General features: G+C 41.6%; 1 protein-coding gene across 4 annotated transcripts in view; it reads right to left on the minus strand.

The window, feature by feature from the left end:
* Mark3 (microtubule affinity regulating kinase 3) overlaps positions 1 to 22,587 on the minus strand; it is a 96,786-nt gene that overhangs the window by 73,379 nt on the left and 820 nt on the right. For 3 of the 4 annotated variants that reach the window (XM_055592765.1, XM_055592767.1, XM_055592766.1), the window contains exon 2: positions 15,119 to 15,278. The exons of the other annotated variant lie outside the window; for it this stretch is intronic. In XM_055592765.1, coding sequence (XP_055448740.1) covers positions 15,119 to 15,278 — 160 coding nt within the window. The remainder of the gene's footprint in view (positions 1 to 15,118; positions 15,279 to 22,587) is intronic. 4 annotated transcript variants of the gene reach the window in all.

Here is a 22,587-nt window from a genome sequence, read left to right on the forward strand (position 1 = left end):
TTACATTCTTTAGAAATATGTATGTATGGGCTGGGCACGGTGGCACACATCTTTAATCCCAGCACTCAGGAGGCAGAGGCAGAGGCAAGAGAATCTCTGTGAGTTCAAGGACAGCCTGGACTACATAAGACAGTCCAGGACAGCAAAGGCTACACAGGGAAACCCTATCTCGAAAAACCAGGGAGAAAAAAAGAAAAGAAATATGTATGTGTGTGTGTGTGTACATTTTTAAAGTTTTAACTTAACAAATATGGTCCCAAAATTGTGTGCTTATATTTATGGGGTAGAGAACCAATCTGAAGTTGAGAGTCCTACTTCAGTATCTCCCAGATAAGTCAGCAGGTTTATAAACTGCAAACTTCTTTTAAAATCTTTATGTGGAGGACTATTTTGTTTGCTGTATGTCTGTGTCCACACGCATGCAATGCTAAGTCTAGCAGCTAGACAAGGGCTAGTGGTTTGTGAGCCACCAGTGGGTGTTGGTCCTCTGCAAGAGCATCAAGCACTCTTAACCACTAAGCCATCTCTCTAGCCCCATACAGGTTTCAACTTCATATACTTCCAGACGTCCTGAATAGGGCCTGGTCTCTTCCCTATTACACAATATACATACCATACATCTTATCCAATCTTGAAAACAATAATCCATATCCTTAACTCATAGGAAAGGTTTTCTAAATGTTACAAAAAATAATCTACAAAGCCAAATTGTGACAGTAAGTGGCTATCTTCCAAATTTTACTTTTAAAAACATCTAGGGAACCTGGTGTAATAGCACACAACTTTAATCTCAGCACTCGGGAGACAGACAGGTAGATCTCTGAGTTCGAGGCCAGCCTGCTTTAAAGGGAGTTCAAGAACTGTCAGGGCTACACAGAGAATCCTTGAGGGTGGGGATAAGCAGCTAGGACCTTACCTCCTAAACTACAGAAAAAAAGACATAAAGAAAAACTCAACAAACTAAGGATTAGACTAGACCTTCCTAGCCCAGCATGGTGGTACGTGCGGTTATGGAGGCAGAGAAAGGCAGATCTCTGTGAGTTCAAGGCCAGCCTGATCTACAGTGCCAGGACAACTACCCTGTCTCAAAACAAACAAAAAGAATGGACCTTCCTTGATTTGATAAAATCACAAAATCACAGACCACAGCTGGCTGATGATTTTATCACCACCATACTGCCTACTATTCTCTTCACAGTATACTAAATAAACTTGCTTATCTTCATTTCTGTAATGGCGGTTTTGGTTTCTTTGTAAACTCAGTTATACTCTGTAAAAATGCTTTTGTTTTAATCCCAAGTATGGGGTTTTAGTTGGGCTATAGTTTGTCCACAGCTGTTAACTGTCTCATGCAGGGCGTGGCTTTTGCAGTTGGGAATAGCCTTCCACATGCACAGAGAGAGAGAGAGAGAGGGGGGCATGGACTAGGGCTCTGAGGATATAAGTTGAGAGCCAAGAAAGAGAAGGTGTGGTGTTCGATGTTGGTGTGTAGCGGTTTAGAGACCAGAGATAGACGGTGTGGCGTTTTGGAGCAGACATACAAAGTCAAACAGTCCTGGGTGCAGGCCTGAAGACTGCTGGCTGCATCTGCTATGGATGGAGACTGGTATAGAGCCCTAAAAGAACCCCTTTAACCCTAAAAGTCAGGAGAAGCAAAGGGGCCCTCTCTCCCCCACTAACTTTCCCTCTCCTACGTAGGGAAGGGAGGTTGAGGCCTCAACACCCCAAAAAGAGTTTTAAAAACGAGCGCTACATATTTCTTTTTGGTTACTGGGTCTCTGGTAGCAAGTTGGCTTCAAACTCACTGTAAAATGAAGAATGACTTTGAATTCCTGATCCTCTGGCTTCCATCTTCCAACAACAATTCCAGCAAATATTACAGTTATGGAGAAATTTTAGAATCTCATCTTTGTTCTCCCCACTCCATTTCATTTCTTCCTCTCTGTATTCACTACTGTGCCCAGGCTGGCCACAAATTCCCAAATATTTGTCTCAAACTCTTGACTGTTGGGAATACAGACAGGTAACACCACATATAACCAGAATCATCTTGGTTTCTTTCTTTCTTTCTTTCTTTCTTTCTTTCTTTCTTTCTTCCTTCCTTCCTTCCTCTCTCTCTCTCTCTCTCTCTCTCTCTCTCTCTCTCTCTCTCTTTTTGTTTTTGTTTTTTGAGACAGGGTTTCTCTGTGTAGCCCTGGCTATCCTGGAAATCCTGGAACTCTCTTTGTAGATCAGGCTGTTCTCAAGTCATAGAGATCCACCTACCTCTGCTCTTGAGTGCTGGGATTAAAGACATGCCCTACCACGACTGGCTTTCTTTCTTCTTATATTAATTACAGTTTATTCACTTTGTACCCCACCTGTAGCTTCTTCCCTCCACCCCTCTCTCCCTCCCCTCCACCCGTGCCCCTCCCCCAGTCCACTGATAGAGGATGTCTTCCTCCCCTTCCTTCTGATCCTAGTCTATCAGGTCTCAGGAGTGGCTACATTGTCTTCCTCTCACCTGAGGGAGAGGTGATCAGAGAGTAGGCCAATCAGTTCAAGTCAGAGACAATGCCTGTTCCCATTACTATGTTCCCATTTGGAGACTGAGCTGTCATGGACCACCTCTGTGCAGGGGTTCTAGGTTATTTTCATGCATGGTCCTTGGTTGGAGTATCAGTCTCAGAAAAGACCCCTGGGCCCAGATTTTTTGGTTCTGTTGTTCTCGTTGTAAAGCTCCTGACCTCTCCAGGTCTTACTATTTCCCACTTCTTTCATAAGATTTCTTGCACTCTGCCCACAGTTTGACTATAAGTCTCAGCATCTGCTTTGATACCCTGCAGGGCAGAGTCTTTTCAAGGCCCTCTGTGGTAGGCTCCTGTCCTATTCCCTGTTTTCTCCCTCTTCTGATGTCCATCCTCTTTGCCTTTCTGAATGAGGATTGAGCAACTAATCTTGATTAGTTTCTTTAAGTGTACAGATTTTAGTATGTTTATCCTACATAATATGTCTAATATCCACTTATGAGTGAGTATATACCCTGTGTGTCTTTCTGCTTCTGGGCTACCTCACTCAGTATGAGCTTTTCCAGTTCCCACCATTTGCCTGCAAATTTCATGATGCCCTTGTTTTTAATTGCTGAGTAGTATTCCATTGTGTAAATGTATCACAATTTCTGTATCCATTCCTCTGTTGAGGGACATCTGGGTTGTTTCCAGATTCTGGCTGTTACAAATAAAGCTGCTACAAACACAGTTGAGCATCTTTTGGATATGCCTAGGAGTAGTATTCTTCTTCTTCTTTGGATTTAGTTATTTTCTGTGTTTTTCCTGCATGTATGTAAGAGTACCATATGTGTACCTCATGCCTATGGAAGATGGAAAAGGGTATCAGATCGCCCTGGAAGTTGAGTTATGAACTACCATGTCAGCAATGGGAACCAAACTTGGGTGCTCTTAACCTTCGAATGACCTTACCGGTCCCAGAATAATTCTTTTAAGAAGGGGAATCCTTGGGCTGGAGAGACGGCTCAGTCATTAAAGGACAGGCTCACAACCATAAATATAAGAAGAATCCTGTCCATTACTACTACTTTGTGCTTTTTTAAAATTTGTGTATTTTTAATTCAAAATTCAAAATTATATACTCGAAAGGTTTCAGATTTCAGAAAAAATTTGACTTAATATTAAGGACACTCAACAAACAGGTCACTGTTTTAAAAATTCAATCTAATATATCTCCAAATATTTCAACATGTAATATATACTGTTAAGATTTTATTTATTTATATGTTGGCTTTTAGAGACCAAAAAATTACTGAGTTGGGGGTTTCCACACCAAACAGCCAAGCACTGTGGTTCAAATTGTAATTCCAGTGCTGAGAGGAAGAAACAAAAGAATATCTCTGGCGTGGGCTCACTGGCCAGGCAGCCTAGACCAATCAGCAAGCTCCAAGCCAATGAAAGAGCCCGTCTCACAAAGTAAGAAATGACTGATGAAATGGCTCAGTAGGTAAAGGTGCCTGCTGCCAAGCCTGATGTATGAGTTTAATTCCTGGCACTCAGAAGGTAGATGGGGCGAGCAGACTCCCCACAAATTGTTCTCCAACCTCCACGTTTGCTGTGGCACATACATTTCCACAATATATGTTAAAAAAAAAAAAAAAAAAAAAAAAAACCTAACCTCTGACCTCTAGAAACACCCACACACACGTCCATAGGTAATCAGATGTAAGTGTGCTTCCTCCACATATACACACATGTATACAAATAGTTTCTGAAGTGTCATGTTTCATAGTTACAGAATATCTCCAGGTGCCAACTGCCCATGTGACTAAAGGCTAATAATGTAGTTCTAAACACCTGAAGGGCATGAGCTCATTTTGGTGAGATGAAAAATAGCGTCCTACAAGTGAAAAGGTAGAGTCTTTGACTAACAAGAGAGTTCTAACTGGAAATGAAGATCACTTCAGGCCAGGTGCCAACCTTGAGACAGTTCAGAGACAGTTGGGCAAGACTTCCGTTGCACAAACCCCATCACAGTCCAACTTAGCACCAACTTCTCCAGATCATCAACCTTACTCTGCTACCATAATCAATAGCAAAATTTCAGAGTTGTATTAGCACATGTAAATATGTAACCTAACTCTCGTTAAAGAGTAGGCCCACATCTACCTTTTCTCATCCAAAAATTCCATCTAAAGACCATCCTGGGCTGAGACTTCATCAATACAAACAAGAAGGGGAAAAAAAAAATCATACTTTCAGAAACTAGAAAGATTCTTTAAGATTTACTTTTATTTCTAAATTGTGCATATATGTCTGTGTATGGATATGTGCAGGTGTAAATGAAAGTATCCAAGGAGTCCAGAAAAGGAGCCTCCAGAGCTGGAGTTCCAGCTGGTTGTGAGCCACTTAGTATGGGTACTAGAACTGAACTTGGATCCTCTGAAAGTATACTATCTCCGCTAACCACCCAGATATTTCTTCAGCCCAAGAGAAAATGTCTTTAATATATATTAAGATGAATTCATAGTCAACTATAAAGATAATGAGGTATCTGGAGTTATACTGTTTAACCCTTACCCCTAAAGATTCAGTAGTTGGCAATATCTAGCACCTCTGGATGTGGGAGTGATGAAGAAAGTGCTAGTGTGTTTACTAACATATGCACTAGATTCTCCTCTTTGTCTAGTAAAACCAAACAAAATGAAAACATAAAGCGAGCAAAAAACTGGAGGTTTCCTAGAAAGGGTAAAATAGACACTTGGGAAGCTGAGTAAGGAAGTAAGATTACATGTACCCAGGAATTCAAGATCAGCCTAGAAAACATGACATATTGTAGGGTGTGATGACGCATGCCTATGATCCCAGCACTCGAGGAGGCAGAGGCAGGTGTGAGTTCGAGGCCAGTCTGGTCTACAAAGCAGGTTCATTAGAGCCAAGGTTACACAGAGAAACCCTGTCTCAAAAAAAAAAAAAAAAGAAAGAAAGAAAGAAAAAGAAAAAAAAGGAAGAAAACATGACATACCATTTCACAAAAAAGAAAAAAGGCACAGTAGGTCTTATGTGACTGGGAATACAAGGCATAAATGAGAACGGATTAATTCAAAACAGAAAAGGAAGAAGGAAACCAAAGACCTTTCCTCTTGTTCTCTTCAATGCCCTGGCCCCTTAGAACATGGGCAGCTGGGCTTACACCTATGCTAACATCTGTCTGGCCCAGTGATAAAAAAACATAAAGAACAAATACCTCCTCAGAGGGCTCTAATACGAGACACACAGTTCACCAAACACAGACATTTTTTACAGCTTCTCAATCATCATTACTGTCCCAATATGGGCAGAAAGGAAAATTCAAAGAAGGACAGGATCCCTGAAAAATGCACCATCAGATATCATATTGCACTACATAAAGAATCTAAGGAACAGAATATCAGCATTATTTTATGTACAGCCAAAACAGCAATCAATTTTGAGAATGTAAAGTACATATGTTGGGGTTTGGTCTGGTGCTATATATTCTGATGCTAATGACTGGGTCCCAAGATCTGGTTACTGCCCGGATAGCATATCCTCACATACACCTGTCCTTTGTTGTGTAAACCTTGCTCTATCTAATTTACAGTTAATTGGTTAATAATAAAAAAAAAAATGCTGAAGCTTGGGATTTGGCAGAAGAGAGGGGGACAGAGTTTGAGGTTCCCAGGCCCACGGTGGGAGACCACGAGGGCAGAGAAGAGGGATGGACCAGAAGAGGGACTAGGAGGACGAGGCCTGATAGAGCAGATCCAGCCCAGACAGGATGACTTATTAGGAAGTAACATGGGTTGTATATTAACAGATAGTGAAACAGCTTAAAGGACTGAAATCTGCCCAACTCCAATGCTCTAAGCTTGTAAAACAAATCAGTCTCTCTGTGTCAATTATTTTGGAAGCTAGTGGGATTAAAGAAAACTGTTGCTTTATTAAATAAACTCACATACATAAAGGAAAAAATCATCATGGCATGCTATACAACTCAGCTGTAAAAGGTCCACATGCCCACAACAGTGTGCAGGACAGACAGAGCTAACACTGACAACTGGGCGTGAATAGAAAGGGCTGAAGATTAACAGATGGGGGAAAAAAAAGAAGTACTAAGCTGAAAAGCAATGCCCTCATCTTCCTTAGTGCGAAATCAATAGAAAATGCCTAGAACTGAGTAGGTACAGGGTCAACCATAACTAAGTATGTTTGAATAAGAAAACCTAATACTGTTTAAGCTCATTTAAAAATAAAGTAACAGCCTAAAATTGGTGGTAGTGTCTGGGATGCAAAGCGAAAAAAATATAATTAATGTAAAAAATAAAAATTAAAAAAATTGGTAGTAGTGATCATTTAGTTATTCAGAGTTATTGCTGGTGTTTGTTTAGACTTTTGTGTCTTTTCCGTTTCTCCGTCTCTTCCCCTGTGTTCAGCCACCAAGTGTTCCATCACTTAGAAGACTCTTTTTAGGCTGTTTAGTATGAAAGCAAACAATTCAAAGAATAAATAGTAGCTTTTGGCTTGCCATACCCTCCTAATCATGCCAGCCTGTCTCTGTCTCTACGTAAGTAAAACCATATTTGTATTTTTAATCATCTTGAGGCAGGCTTTCACTGTCTAACCTAGACTGGTCTCAAGTTTACAATCCTCCTACCTCAGCTTCCCTCACTGGTAGGATCACTGACATGCATCACCATACCCAGCTCAAAAGCTTTCTAAAACAAAAACTAAACAACTAAGCTAGGCATGGGCCCAGTACTAGGAAAAGGACTGCCACAAATTCAAGTTCACCCTGGTCTGTATATCAGGTTGTAGGCCAGCCAGGACACCATACCAAACTCAAATTGCTAAAATAGGGAATTTGGACATCTATGGACAAAAGTTCCTCTTGCATTTCTGCTTATCTAAGGCCATTATTCATAAAAACTGGTGCCTAGCTGGGCATACTGGTGTACACCTTTATTTCCAGCACTTGGGAGGCAGAGGCATGCAGACCTTTATAAATCTGAGGCCAGCTTGCTCTTTGCAGAATTCCAGGACAGCCAGATCTACATAAAAAAAAGTTGATGCCTGACAAATTAGAAAAATAGCCATGTCCACAAGAGTTAATAATATATTGAATTTATTGTTAACTATTAGCCATGAATACAAATTCATAGAAAAGTATTAATAATTTAAATATTAATAATTTAAAATAATAATTTTAAAATATAATCAACTAAAAGATAGGTAAAGTCAGAAATGAAAGAGAAAGGACCAGGAAATAGCTCAATGGTAGAGTGCTTGCCTAGCAGGTACAAGGCCCTGGATTCTATCACAGCATTCAGAAGAAGGGTAGGAGACAAGGAGCAAAGAATGTAGACACAGCAGGAGGGTTGAAGGGCAGGACCAAAAGATGTTAACAGATATTAGTCATAAGCCTCTTAATTTTCTCACAACCCTTTCAAAATGTTTAGCATTCTTTAAAAAAAAAAAAAAATCAACTAGACACAGGTGGGCATGGTGGCACAAGCCTTTAATCCCAACACCCCAAGGCAGAAGCAGGCAAATCTGTGTAGGACAGACTGTCTTCCAGAGTGAGTTCTAGAGCTACACATTCAGCCCACCCCCTCGCGCTCAACAAAAAAGATAGCGGATGCAACTAGACAAGCAAAAATCTTGAGAAGTTTTTTGCTGTTGGCTGTGTTTGTTTTTCCAGACAGTTTCTCTGTGTAGCCCTGCTGTTCTAGAACTCACTCTGTGGACCAGGCTGGGCTGGAACTCAAGAGATCCTCCTGCCTCTGCCTCCTGAGTGCTAAGATCAAAAGTATGCACCACCATGGCCTAGCTCAATAATAAATTGTTTAACGTTCTACTTTATTTAAGACCAACTGTCAGGGACTGGAGAGATAGCTCAGAGGTTAAGGGCACTGGCTGCTCTTCCAGAGGTCCTGAGTTCAATTCTCAGCAACCACATGGTGGCTTACAACCATCTGTATTAAGATCTAGTGTCATCCTCTGGTCTGCAGGTGTACATGCAGACAGAACATTGTATACATAATAAATAAAAATATTTTTTAAAAAAGACCAACTGTTATAAACTGACTCAAGTAAGTAGTTCTTGGAAAGTCAGTTACATTTAAATTAAATTGACTTTATATAAACCTTTTAAGCAAATGACTTTCAATGAAGGGAACTAGAAAGGCCCTCAACTAGAAGGAACTCAACTAGGGAGAAAGGAGCTTTACTTCCACAGGGGACATTTGGCAATGACGAAGACATTTTCAGAGATTAAATTGAGGGAATGCTACTAATATCAGGCTGGTCCTACAACACACAGGACTGGGCCAGTTGGCTCAGCCAGTAAAGGTGTTTGGTGCCAAGCCTGACAAACTGATATGGATCACCAAGAATCACATGGTAAATGGAGAGAAGACACTTCAGCAGGTCACTCTTTAACCTCCACTTACATACCACAGCACATGCACCAATCTACCCAAGGAGTAAATAAGCATAATAAAAATGTGTGAATAAATCACAGAACTGCAGTCCAAAGCCTGGTATAGTAGCGCATGTCTGTAATCCTAGCACCGGTAAGGCTGAGGAGGGGAGAGGCCAGCTTGGGTCAAAAGCAAAAACAAAACTAAACAAAAGCCCACAAGCACTCACACACATATACACAACTGTTTAAAATATCTGACATTCCAAGGTTAAAATGATCTGTTGCAGAGAAATGAAGCTTCCGTAAAACCTGATCCTACTTTTTTTCAGTTGTAAATCATTCTATCTTGTACAGAGAAATTTATTGAGTCATCCATTGCTCCTTCCTCTCTATCTCCCCTCATGTTTAAGTCAACCTGGGCTTCACCTTCCGTCTCTCAAGCACTTCTCCATGTCTACCAGCACTGCAAGCATCTTGGGTAACAGCCCGTATCTCAGCCCTCTCCTAATACAGCCTCTTCAGCAACTCACACAAAGAGAGCAAGCCTCTAACTCTTTTAATCAGTGTGTTTTACCTCCTATGACTCATTTCACGTGCAACTAATACTGGAAAAACACAGCTTTAGATTCCTGACACATCATGATTGATAGCAATTTTTACTTCCTCCACCCTGGTTTTTTGAGATAGGGTCTCCATCCACTCTGTAACCTTGGCTAGTCTGGAATCCCTATATAGACCTGGCTGGCTGCAAACTGAGAGATCTCTCTGCCTCCCCAGTGCTGGGAGATTAAAGGTATACACCACCACACCTGGCAACAGGAATGTCTTGTTTTAATCTTTTCACTAGGCTGGCCTTTCTTCGACACTTGCCCTTCTCTCCAAAGCTTCATCTGTGAAGTCTACTTGATAAACTCCAAAGAAAGCAGGGTCATTTCAAGAGTTTATGCATACAGCAGGTGACAAACTGCTGAATAAAAAAAAAAAAAAGGCCAAGATGACTTGTCTCGCCGGATATTGTTTGTATAAGTGAACAATGAAATATACTAAAGAAAAAAGGTGCTTGCCTAGCACATGTAAGGCCCTGGGTTTAATTTCAGCATGACAAAATAAATTAGTAAGTAATGGTAGCCAGTCAATGGTACACACCTGCAATCCTAGCACTCAGGGAGGCAGAGGGAGGGGGACCTCTGTGAATTCAGGGCCAGTGTGGTCTACAAAGCCAGTCCAGGGCAGCCAAGACTAGAGAGAAACCCTGTCTCAAAAAAAAGTAATAATAATAATGACAGTAATAAACATCTGACTACTAAATCAAGTTTTGAATTACTCAGTTTTTGTACTGAAATACTTTATCCATAAAAACTACAAAAGTTATCTTAAGGTGGAATTAACACTTAAAGAAGCTCTATTGTCTGGAGTGGACTGAGAAAAACACTTTATAGCCATTTTTCTTTAATCACAACAGCAATGAGGGGTAGATGATGTTCCTTTTTTTTTTTTTTTTTAAATCAGGATTTCCCTGACTAAAGATTTGCTTATGCCTCAAACACCAAACTTTTCCTGTACTGTGGCTCCCATTCGCCCCACTCCTCATCTCCTCAGCCATTCTTCAATCACAGCCTCAGGTTTCCACTCTCCCCTCTCCATCATGCCATTCTTTAAGAAATCAGCTGACTGTGGTGGTGCATGCCTTTAATCCCAGTACTGAGGAAGCAGAGGCTGGCAAATCTTGGGGAGTTTGAGGCCAGGTTGGTCCAGGACAGCCAGGAATACAAAAGAAATGTGTCTCAAAAAACCAAAGTAGGGGGAAAAGAAATCAGTCTGAGTAGACTTTAATCCCAGCCCTTGGGAGACAAAGGCTAGCAAGTCTCTGGCTCAAAGCCAGCCCAGCCAGGGGCACACAGTAAGACCTTGGCTCAAAACAAAAACAAAAACAGCCTGGCATTGTGACACACACCTTTAATCCCAGCACTCTGGAGGCAGAGGCCAGCAGATCTGTTAGTTTAAGGCCAGCCTGGTCTACAAATCGAGTCCAAGGGCATGTTACACAGAGAAACCCTGTCTTGAAGACAAACAAAAAGAAAATCACGCTGAAAGAAATGTGGGGTCTGGCTCAGTAGTAGAATATTTATCTACTAGGTCTACATGACAGGACTTAATTACCAGCACCACCACACACAAGAAAGTAGTGTGATTTTTTTTTAAATAATTTATTCAATTTTTATGTCATGTGCATTAGTGTGAAGGTGTCAGATCCCTTGGAATTTGTGTTACAGACAGTTGTAAGCTGCCATGTGGGTGCTGGGAATTGAACCTGGGTCCTTTGGAAGAGCAGACAGTGCTCTTAACCACTGAGCCATCTCTCCAGCCCAGTAGTGTGATTTTCGTTGTTTTTTTTTTTCCTTTTTTATTTTTTTTATTCACTTTACATTGTGATTGTAGCCCCATGGTAGTGTGATGTTTTAAGAAAGGAGAAAGAAGGTAATCTCGCTGAAGTGAAATCCAGAAGGTGGCAAAGATGGGTGAGCTTTAAATAAACTATCAATGATGACTAACTTTAATATATTTATTTAGTCAGGCTTACCCAATTAATTCATCTCATTATATTTTAGTAATTCAACAAATATTTGCTTATTGCTCATCTAATAGAAATACTTTCTTTTAGATATTTAGAAAGACATAGTAAGCAAAGCAATCCTTCGCTCAAGGAGTTTTAGTATAACATGGGAAACTAAGGCACAGTGAGCACAGTGCTCTCATCTTGGAGCAGGATGAGACAGTAGCAGCAGTGCTACACAGAAGAGAGATGGCAGCAGTCCTCAACCTGGGAGCCACCACCCTCTGAGGGTCCACTGACCCTTTCACATGGGTCATCTAAGACCAGCTGAAACCACAGATATTTACATTACGATCCATAGCCATAGCAAAACTACATTTATGAAGTAGCATCAATAATTTTATGGTTGGAGGTCACCACAACACGAGAGACTGTATTAAAGATTTGCAGCATTAGGAAGGTTAAGAACCACAGTTGTGTGAGTATCTGATTCTAGACAGAAAAGCTTCAGCCTTGGACTGTCCCAAGAACAGTAAGGAAATGCCTGGCACGACCAGTACAGGGAGCATGAGAGACGGGATACACACAAAGAGAAAAAGGGGAGCAGGTCATGGAAGGATAGTGACATCACTTTTACCACCAATTCAATTTTATGGAGGAGGTGACAGAGGCACAAGAAGTAATTTACCCAAAGCTACACAATAAAACGCTAGAAGAGTATAAGTTCAAAGAGTCATTCCTATAAAGTGCCTTTAAAATATCACCTAAAAGTTTGACATGCCTCCTGTTTAAGGTTCACACTCCTCCCTCTTGAAATCTGAGTGGGTTCCTGGCTGCTTTTGGCAAGCTACATTGGCAGAAGCAACATTGACTTCTGAGACTGTTATAAAAGGCTAGCTGAAACACTGAGCCACCAATGGAAGGAACACAGTAACACAATCAAAGTGTGACCACACAAAGGCCTACTGTATACCTGTTCTTGCCAAGGGTCCCAGATGGGCACCCAACCTTCTAACCATACCTGTCAAAATGCTGGCATATGAGTTAAGTCTAGAATGTTGGCCTTTCACCCTAGTTGGTCAAACCCAGCCTTCAAGAGCCCATGCACAGCCTCAGGCATAGCAGAGCTAAGCCATCTGTTAGAATTTTCTCCACACTCTGAGCATAACAAAACACTTCTTGGAGCTGGAGAGATAGCTCAGTGGTTACAAGCACTGAATATTCTTCCAAGTTCAATTCCCAGCACCCACATATCTCACACCTGTCTGTTACTCTAGTTCCTGGGGATCTAACACCCTCCTTCAGGCCTCTAGACACATACAGGCAAAATGCCTGTGCGTGCACACACACACACACACACACACACACACACACACACACACACACAAATAATAAATTTTTGTTTTATACTATTAACTTGGGAAATTGTGAAAACAACTATATCAGCAGTGAAAAATAATTGTTAAGAATATGAACTGGACTGGAGAAATGGCTCAGAGGCTAAGAGTACTGGCGGCTCCTCCAGAGGTCCTGAGTTCAATTCCCAGCAACCACATGGTGACCACAACCATCTATAATGAGATCTGGTGCCCTTTCTGGCATGCAGGTGTACATGCAGACAGAACATTGTATATATAATAAATAAATAAATCTTAAAAAATATGAAGTAGAGCCAGGCACCCAGTGGTGCACACACAGCACTCAGGGAGGCAGAGGCAGGCCGATCTGAGTTTGAAGCCAGTCTGGTATACAGAGCCAAGACTGCAGAAAAACCCTGTCTCCAAAAAAAATAAAAAAAATTACTAGGGCCTGCCAGCAGGGGTGGCACACACCTGATCTCAGCACTTGGGAGGCAGAGGAGGACAGATCTGAGTTCCAGAATAGCCAAGACTACACAAAGAAACCCTGTCTCAAAAACCAAAACAAAAAAGCCAAACAAAGGAAAAAGCAAACAAACAAAAACAAACAAATGACCTAGAATTTTTAAAGGGGGGGGGGAGGGGGGAAGAAACTGGAATACATTACCATAATATGTAAGAGATGCTTTATCATTGAATATCTTCAATGTCTAGAAGACAACCTTCTGATGATTTAAGAGAAAAATAAACTCCTACAACTATTCTCCCAGTAAAGCTATAAATAACACAACAGGCCTACGCTAGATAAGGGCTGGATAAGAGAAGGAAAGAGCTGGAAACAAAATGTGAAAAGAACATCAAACAGCCTCAAAGGTCTCCCACAACAAAAAACACTTGCCCAGTTTGAATGACTCTTCTGGGCAAGTCTTAAGAGTAGTAGGTAAAATGAGGAATGGTTCTAGGTCTATTCCTTTACAGGATTCTCATTCTAGAATATAAAAAGTACTGTCATAAAGTACTGACTATATATGAAATGGGTTATACAGAATCCTGGGATCAAAATATTTAAGCTAACTTATACAAATTTTGTATTAAATGCTACCAATACAATTTTCATGTAAAATTTAACACAAACCCCACAATAGTTAGGGTCCACCCAGAAGCAATTATTTAGAAATACACTATTAACTATTAACAAGAAATACAGACAAAATACCTCCTGGTTTGAGCCTCAAGATTAACCATGGGTGACAGTTTAGGTCATTAGAAAGTAGTGGTAAAGAATCCTAGTTTGGGAGCTTCACTCTGAACACCAATCCCAGCAGAGGCAGGCAGTTCTCTGTGAGTTCAAGGAGAGCCTGGTCTATAGAAGTAGCTCCAGGATAGCCAAGGCTACACAGAGAAACCCTGTTAAAAAACAAAAAAGAATCCTAGGCTGGCTGGGTGTGGTGATGCACACTTTTTTTTTTTTTTTTTAAGATTTATTTTTTATGTATACAATGGTCTGTCTGCATGTACACCCACATGCCAGAAGAGGGCACCAGATCTCTTTATAGATGGTTGTGAGCTCCCATGTGGGTGTTGGGAATTAAACTCAGGACCTCTGGAAGAGCAGCCATGGCTCTTAACCACTGAGCCATCTCTTCAGCCCAGTAATGTTCACCTTTAATCCTAGCACTTGGGAAACATAAGTAGACTTTTTCTTGAGTTTGAGGCTAGCCTGATCTACAGAGCCAGTACCAAGACAGCCAGGGCTACCAAGAAAATCCTATCTCAACAACAAAACGAAACAAAAGAATCCTTATTGGAGTGATACTTTTGTGCAGTGTGTAAAAAATATTGTATATTGCTGACTTCTGTACCCTCAGAAATCTAATTGTAGGCCAGACTTTGATCGTTATTCTTTGGCTCCATCATATTTTGTGAACACAAGCTTCTCTCACCTTCTGATTGGTTAAAGAACTGAAACAGCCAACAGCTGAGGCAAGAGAGGGAGGCAGGACTTCTAACAGAGAGGGAGGGACTCTGGGAGGAAATCTCAGGTACAGCAGGCACCAGCCAGACACAGAGGAAGAAGCAAGAGCCAGGACTAGAGACTATGACGGACAGGTAACGGATATAGGCCAGGCCAGTATAGTTGGGTTGAAATAGCTGAGAATCTGCCCAGCTATAGTGCTACACGCTTTTAATAAATATAAAAGGTCTCTGTCATTATTCCATCCGCTGGCAGTCGCAAACTTCTGTTATAAATCCAGATTTTGTTACTATAATAAAATACCTGAGATAGGGGCTGGAGAGATGACTCAGTGGGTAAGAACACTGGCTGTTCTTCCAAAGGTCCTGAGTTCAATTCCCAGAAACCACATGGTGGCTCACAGCCATCTGCAGTGACATCTGGTGCCCTCTTCTGGTTCACAGGCACACATGCAGGCAGAATGCTGTATAAATAATAAATAATTTTTTAAAAAACTGAAATAATTAACTCAAGAGGAAAAGTTATTTAGCTCACAGTTATGGATATTCAAGAGGCAATGGTATAGCTGACTGGGTAAAACTGTTCACCTCATGAGCCAGGAAAAGAGAGATTCAGGAAAAGGAATGTCCCCAATGATATAAGGACTTGTAATACTAACACAATGGGGACTGAGAGCTGAACAGACAGGCCGGTGGGTAACATTCAATAAGCAGGCCCAACAGTCCATTTTTCCTGTTTCACCGGGAGACCTGCTGAGTGAACGCCTGCTCTCCCTCCTCCTCTCCCCCCTCCTGAAGGAGGGTGCATATGGGGCAGTAGGTCAGATATAAACATGGTTTTGGTCAGCACATCAGCTCCAAAAGAGAACACACACATAGATAGAATAGACAGTGTCTTACGATGAGGCCCCGGCTGGCCTCAAACTCACAGCCTAGGTTGTTCCTAAATATGGAACAAACGTCTGCTCTAAGTGTATTCTCTTTATTTATTATTTAAGATTTATTTTATGTGTATGGATGCTCTGCCTGCATGTATGCATGTGTACCACGTGTGCCTGGTGCCCTTGGGAGGCCAAAAGAGGGCATCAGAGTCCCTAAATGGAGGTACAGACAGTTGTGACCCACAATGTGGGTGCTGGGAACTAAACCCAAGTCCTCTGCAGGAGCAACAAGGAGCAAGCCTTTAACCACTGAGCCGTCTACTCCAAGTGTATGCTTTAATTCTGTCAAATGGACGTGAAAGCATTCCAGGTAGAGTTTTTCAAATTTCATTTGAAACTGCAAAACAGATGTGATAAAACTTAGAAGGGTCTGTACTTCCTGGCTCTTCTAACCTAGGGATAAACTCTAGGGCTAAAATTTGGTTATATTTTAAAATGATAAAATTTAGAACTTTTTAAATATTTATATATGAGTGTTTTGCCTCACTGTATGTATGCTCACCACCTGTATGCCTGCTGCCTAAGGAAGTCAGAAAAGAGCATCAAATGTCCTAGAACTAGAGCTATGAATGGTTGCAAGCCACCATGTGAACTCCAGGAATGGAACCCAGGTCCTCTGGAAAAAGCAACCAGTATTGTTTGTTTTTTATAGCTTTCTTTTTTTAAATTTTTATTTATTATTTACAACTTTCTGCCTGCATGTGTGCCTGGGCACCAGAAGAGGGCACCAGATCTTACTATAGATGGTTGTGAGCCACTATGCAGTTGCTGGGAATTGAACTCAGGACCTTTGGAAAGAAGAGCCAGTGCTCCTAGAGATGGCTCTAAGCCATCTCTCCAGGATGCAGCTAGTGCTCTTAATCACTGAGCCAATCCTCCAGCTTTGTGTGAGAGACATGCAGGCAGGCAGACAGACAGACAAGGTCTTAGTACACAGCCAGGTTGGCCCTGACCCCACCCACCCTGGATCCTCTGCCTCTCAAGTGCTGGGATTACCCACCATAGCTTGTTTACCAATACAACAATCCTTTTTTAAATAAAGTAACAAGTAAAATCAATTCATAGCAAACTGAATACAAGTCTCTAAGGCAGTGGATCTCAGCCCTCCTAATGCTATGACCCTTTAAAACAGTTCCTCATGTTGTGGTGACCTCAACCATAGAACTATTCTTGTTGCTATTTTGTAATTTTGCTACTGTTATGAATCGTAATGTAAATATTTTTGGAGATAAAGGTTTGACAAAGGAGTCGTGACCCACAGGTTGAGAACTTCCGATTTAAGAGCACCAGCTGCTCTTCCAGAGGACCCAGGCTTGAATCCCAGAACTCACATGGCACTTCACAATCTCTAACCACTCCAAAGGCTCCAACAACCTCTACTAGAACACAAGTGACACAAGTAGTACAGACATACAGGCAGGCAAAGCAACTATACAAATCAAATACTAAAATAAGAAGCTTATAAAAGAGAAAAAGTAATCTTGGGCGAGAGAGAATGCTGACCAACCTCCTTGCTGACAACCTGAGTTTAATCACCAGGACCCATGTTGTGGTAGAAGGTAAAGGTTGACGTCCATGATTTTGCACATACAAAATATTTTTATTAATTACAGTTTATTCTTTTATTTTATTTTTATTAATTACAGTTTATTCACTTTGTATCCCAGCTGTACCCTCATCCCCCATCCCCCCCACTCTCCCTCGCTCTTCTTCTCCTATGCCCCTCAAAATAATTTTTTTAAGTAAATGAGTAAACATCATCTTAAAAAATTTTAACCCTGAGGCAAGATGTCACTACATTGCCCAAGCTGGCCTCAAATTGACTAGCCATCATACAATCAGGCTCCCCAGATGATGGAACTGCAAGCATGTACCATCATGCCCAGCTCATATTTTAAAAGTTAATTATTTTACTTTATGTGTAAGGGCGTTTTGCCTGCATATATGTGTGTGAACCACATATACACCTGGTGCTCAAGGAACCCAGAAAAGAGTGTTGAGTGGCCTGGAACTGGAGTTATAGCTAGTTTTAAGACATCATATAGGTGTCAGGAATTGAGCCTGGGCCCTCTGGAAGTCCAGCCAGTGCTCTTACCTACTGAGGCATGTCTCCAGCCCTGCCTGTTACATATTTAAATAAGATACTATAAACTACTTTGTGCCTTTGCCTGAATGTAGTGAGTAAGAACAAGCAGTAACTCTTCCTATGCTCCATGGCCACACCTTCTTTTAAAGTCCTTTACTGTAAAAGAAAACTCACAGAGCATTTGAGGCCAGCTGATTTAAATAGGTAGTTCCAAGCAAGCAAGACTACTTGATGGGACCCTGTCTCAAAAACAAAACAACTCAAAGAAAACCCCATTATATCTAGTAAAAAAAAAAAAAAAAAAAAAAATCTCTTCTAGAAACCTGGACAACCTACAAGGTAGCCTAGTTAGCAAGCTGCACACTGATTTCTGAAGTGTGGCCCCTGGGTGTGCTGTATCATTGTCTTGGAGCCTGTTGGGAATGTAGCCTGGTTGATGGTGAGAACTGGAGATGAGCACTTCAGCAACAGCAACCCTCTATGTGTGTTTGCTCAGGTTCGACAGCACAGACTAGTTCTACAAAGCCCTGAGTCCTTTGTTCTGCTGGACCAGCAAGTCCTAAAGAACGAGAACAATCTGGTTGTCAGGCGTACAATACACCCTCTGCAGTACAGCTTTATAGTCAGTAAGCATTCCAATTTGTTCAACAGGTTAACTCAGTATCACCCAATCAACAGCTGACCAGACAATTACCACCATTAGCTTATTTCACAGACGTCAACAGTTCTGACCCCTCTGTACTAACTTCTAAATACCTGACATAGCTATATGATAAAAAGTGTGCAGGGCATTTGTGAGGCAGAGGCAGTAAGATCTCTGTGAGTTCTAGGCCAGCTGGTCTAGCCCAGAGAGGAATGGTTCCCAACCTTCCAAACACTGTGGCCTTTAATACAGTTTCTCATGTTTTAGTGACCCCAACCATAAAATTATTTGTGTTGCTACTTCACAATTGTGGTTTTGCTACTATTACGATGGTAATGTAAATACTTATGGAGACAAAGGCTTGCCAAAGGGGCCATGAGCCACAGGCTGGGAACTTATGCCATAGGAAAATAAATAAGATGGCAAGGAAATGATGTACATGCCTAGAGATGTTAACTAGTAAACCTCTGCCTCTAGTCCTCTAGCAAATAGTCTAGGTTTACAGTGTGTCAAATGCAAGTCAACTACAGAACATAAAATTAAAGGTAAATTTTATCTTTAAAAAGCCTCCTACTTTGGGGCTAGAGGGATTAAGACGGCTGAGTTCCCAGCACACACTAGGTCTCAAAACCACCTGAAATTCCAGTTCCAGAAGGCTGGACACACTGTCTTCTAGCCGCAGACAGTTAACTAGTTTTTCTGAGCTATGATGAACTTCTATTGTCCATAAAGGCAAATAGTAACATGCAAAAATCAAACACAGGAGAACAGCATAGTAGAGAAAGGGAAACTATTACTGTTGCAAATTATGTTTCTTTATACTTACACTGCAGATAAAAGGCAAAGCCTTTTTTGAAACAGGGTTTCTCTGTGTAAACCTAGCTGTCTGGACTAGCTCTGTAGACCAGGCTGGCCTTGAACTCACAGCCATACCCCTGCCTCTGCCTCTCAAGTGCTGGGATTACAGATGTGTGCCACTGTGCCCGGATGAGCCACAGCTTCTTAAAAGCTAGGATGCAGTGATCCACAAATTTAATATCAACACTTGGGATGCAGGGCCAGGTGGATCTCTGTGAGTTGAAGCCAGCTTGGTCTACAGAGGCAGTTTCAGGCCAGCCAATTGTATAAAAATGAAACCCTGTCTCAAAAGAATCCTCCCCTGACCCCACACAAACAAAAATAGGCTAGGCAACACTAGCTACACTCTCCATCCAATTCCTTATATTTGATTTAATAAACAATATTCTTCTTTTTGTTTGTTCGGTTGTTTGTTTATTTTTAAAGAGGGTTTCTCTGTGTAGCCCTGACTGTCCTGGACTCGATTTGTAGACCAGGCTAGCCTCGAACAGAGATTCATCTGCATCTGCCTCTGCCTCCCTGAGTAATGAGATTTCAGGCGTGAGCAACCACACCTGGCTATGAATAATGTTCTTAACACAAATAAGTAAACGTAATCATTTAAACTTTAAAACACCTAGGATAAATAAAATGTCTTTTTCACACAGACACACAGCAGAGCTGCTCTAGTCATAATAGTCAATAATCACCAACTGGTGAAAAATGTTTTCAAAGTCATGGAACACCTGATGAAATACTAAGTAGCAATAACAAGAAATGGACTATGAATGTACTGGAAACATAGAATCTCAAAAGCATTATGCACCCGGAAGTAGTGGCAGACCTGTAACCCCAGCACTCAGAAGCAGAGGCAGGCAGATCTTTTAAGTTTGAGGTCAGCCTGGTCTACAGAGTGAGTCCCACGGTAGCCAGGGCCACACAGAGAAACCCTTGTCTAAAAAATAAAACAAAAGCATTATGTATAGCCAGGGATACTTAAGTCAACCCAGTCTCAAAAAAGAAAAGAAAGAGGGCAAGCAAAGCGTTATGTCACATGGAGAAAGGCAGGCACAGCCGACACAGTCACCCATACCAGTGATCACAGCAGTAAGGAGGCTAAAGCAGAAGGATGACTTGGAGTGTTGATGTTTTCTCCACAACTCAGACTAACAAAAGATCTTCTCAACAAGCAGAGATCTCTCATTCATTGCTATTCCTTCCCACAACCGTCAAAAAGCTAATTACACAGTAATGACTGTAAGGGTAGGCTATGCTTAAAGTGAACATGAGGTGTGACACGACATGGGACCCGCACTGTCGCAGCTATTTCCATATCAAGCATATTCAAAAACTACAAGCGGAACATGACAAGATGAATTAGCCCAACCACTCGGATGTGCCATAGACCTCTTGATCTTAGCAATGTCGAAATCTCCGATACATTAAATAACAGAAGAAGGTATCCAAGCAGGGCGTGGTGACACAGGCCTTTAATCTCAGCACTCAGAAGGCAGAAGCAGGCAGATCTCTGTGAGTTTTAGGCTAGCCTAGTCTACATTGAGTTCCAGGACAGTCAGGGCTACACAGAGATGCCCTCTCTGGGGAAAAAAAGAACAACATGTGAAGAATTGTGAAGAGCGAGCCACTTCAGTCTATAATGATCACAAATACCACCTAAACCATACAATCCAAACTAAAAATAGATTTGTTCTCCTTGAGTTCTTCCACTCCCATTGAAATATACTTATTAAAGCCAACCATGGTGGAGCATGCCTTTAATCCCAGTACTTGGAAGGCAGAAGCAGGCAGATCACTGGTCTACACAGTGAATTACAGGATAATCAGATCTACACAGTAGAAGATAGATAGATAGATAGATAGATAGATAGACAGACAGACAGACAGACAGACAGACAGACAGACGGGTGGATGGATGGGTGGATGGATGGATGGATAGATGGTTGGTTGATAGATTAGACAGGTAGGTACACAAGTAGGTAAGTGGTATACATACTGAAACAAGACTCAAATGCAATCTTTCATCATAAATCTTTTGTTTCTTATTTCCATTTAGAAAACCCATGTTCTGGTTCTACTTACAGTTTTGGCTTTGATCACTGATTTTTTTTTTTAATTCAATCAATTTATTTGCCTCATCTTTTTAGAGTGGCCAAAGAATATGATGATCAGTCAGGTCAAAGAAGTTTCTTCAAAAGAACATAAAGGTCTCAAGATATGTCATTCCCAGCTATGGGGAGAATGAGACAGAAGGCTCCTTTGAGCCAGCCCAAGCAACACTGCAAGAACTACGAAACGAAAAAAAGGACAGATCTGGGGGGAAGGGCAGGACAGACAGACGGACAAAAGGTGAGGAAGGAAGAGGAAGAAAAGACAAAAGGTCTAATCTAAGCCCTCCTAATTAGGTGGTTTTCTAATCTATCTCAGGTGGGAAAACATATACAATGGTATATTTAATATACTACAGAGATGACTTGTACCAAGGTCTACGATCTACATAAAGATTAAATTACCCAATAGCTATCAAGCACAAGTGGCATTTTTAAGATTAAAATAAAGGCATTTGATACCACTAGGTCACCATGCTTTTCAAAGCATGAAAACACCCGAAGCATAGAAGCTTTTCCAAAAAGATGGCATTTTCTTGCCAGCAGTTACCTCATGGCTCCGTATAATGAAAGGCCAGTGAGTTTCTTTACAAGTTATTTGCTAAACGCTTTACAGAGGACAAAAGCTAGGCTAGAACACTTTGGAATCCGATGCGGGAGAAGGGTTCCAGAAACACTTGGGCAGGTCGAGCATTTCTTCAGTGAAACTTGCACTACACGTTTGTCACTCCCTAGCAATGCTCTTCCAGGCTGTTGTTTGGTTTGGTTTGTTTGTGAAGGTCCTTTCGAACAAAATCCTTTTATATAGATTTGCTGGGTGTGCACACTGGAACGGGCCTGGGAGTTCCCCTAAGCCAACCCACTGGGTTTCCCTCAGCTGGGCAGCAGGACAGAGCAGAGCATGGCATCTGCTTCTCGAAACGCTTAGCCCGCTGCTTCCGAATAGACTCAGCTTTGCAAGACGGGAAACTACTCCTTGATAAAGGCCGCCGCTCTGGAGCACAGCTACACTTCTAGGTTCGGGAACTACGGGGGCCCACAAGGACCTCTCCGTGGGGCACTTAGTTTTGCGGTTGTCATTAAACTTGGTCCCATTTTAGAGGACGGTCCACTCGACCCGACTGGATCTTATGAATCTGC

Source organism: Psammomys obesus, unplaced genomic scaffold (assembly GCF_907164565.1).
Source record: "Psammomys obesus unplaced genomic scaffold, mPsaObe1.curated_primary_1811, whole genome shotgun sequence".
Taxonomy (NCBI): domain Eukaryota; kingdom Metazoa; phylum Chordata; class Mammalia; order Rodentia; family Muridae; genus Psammomys; species Psammomys obesus.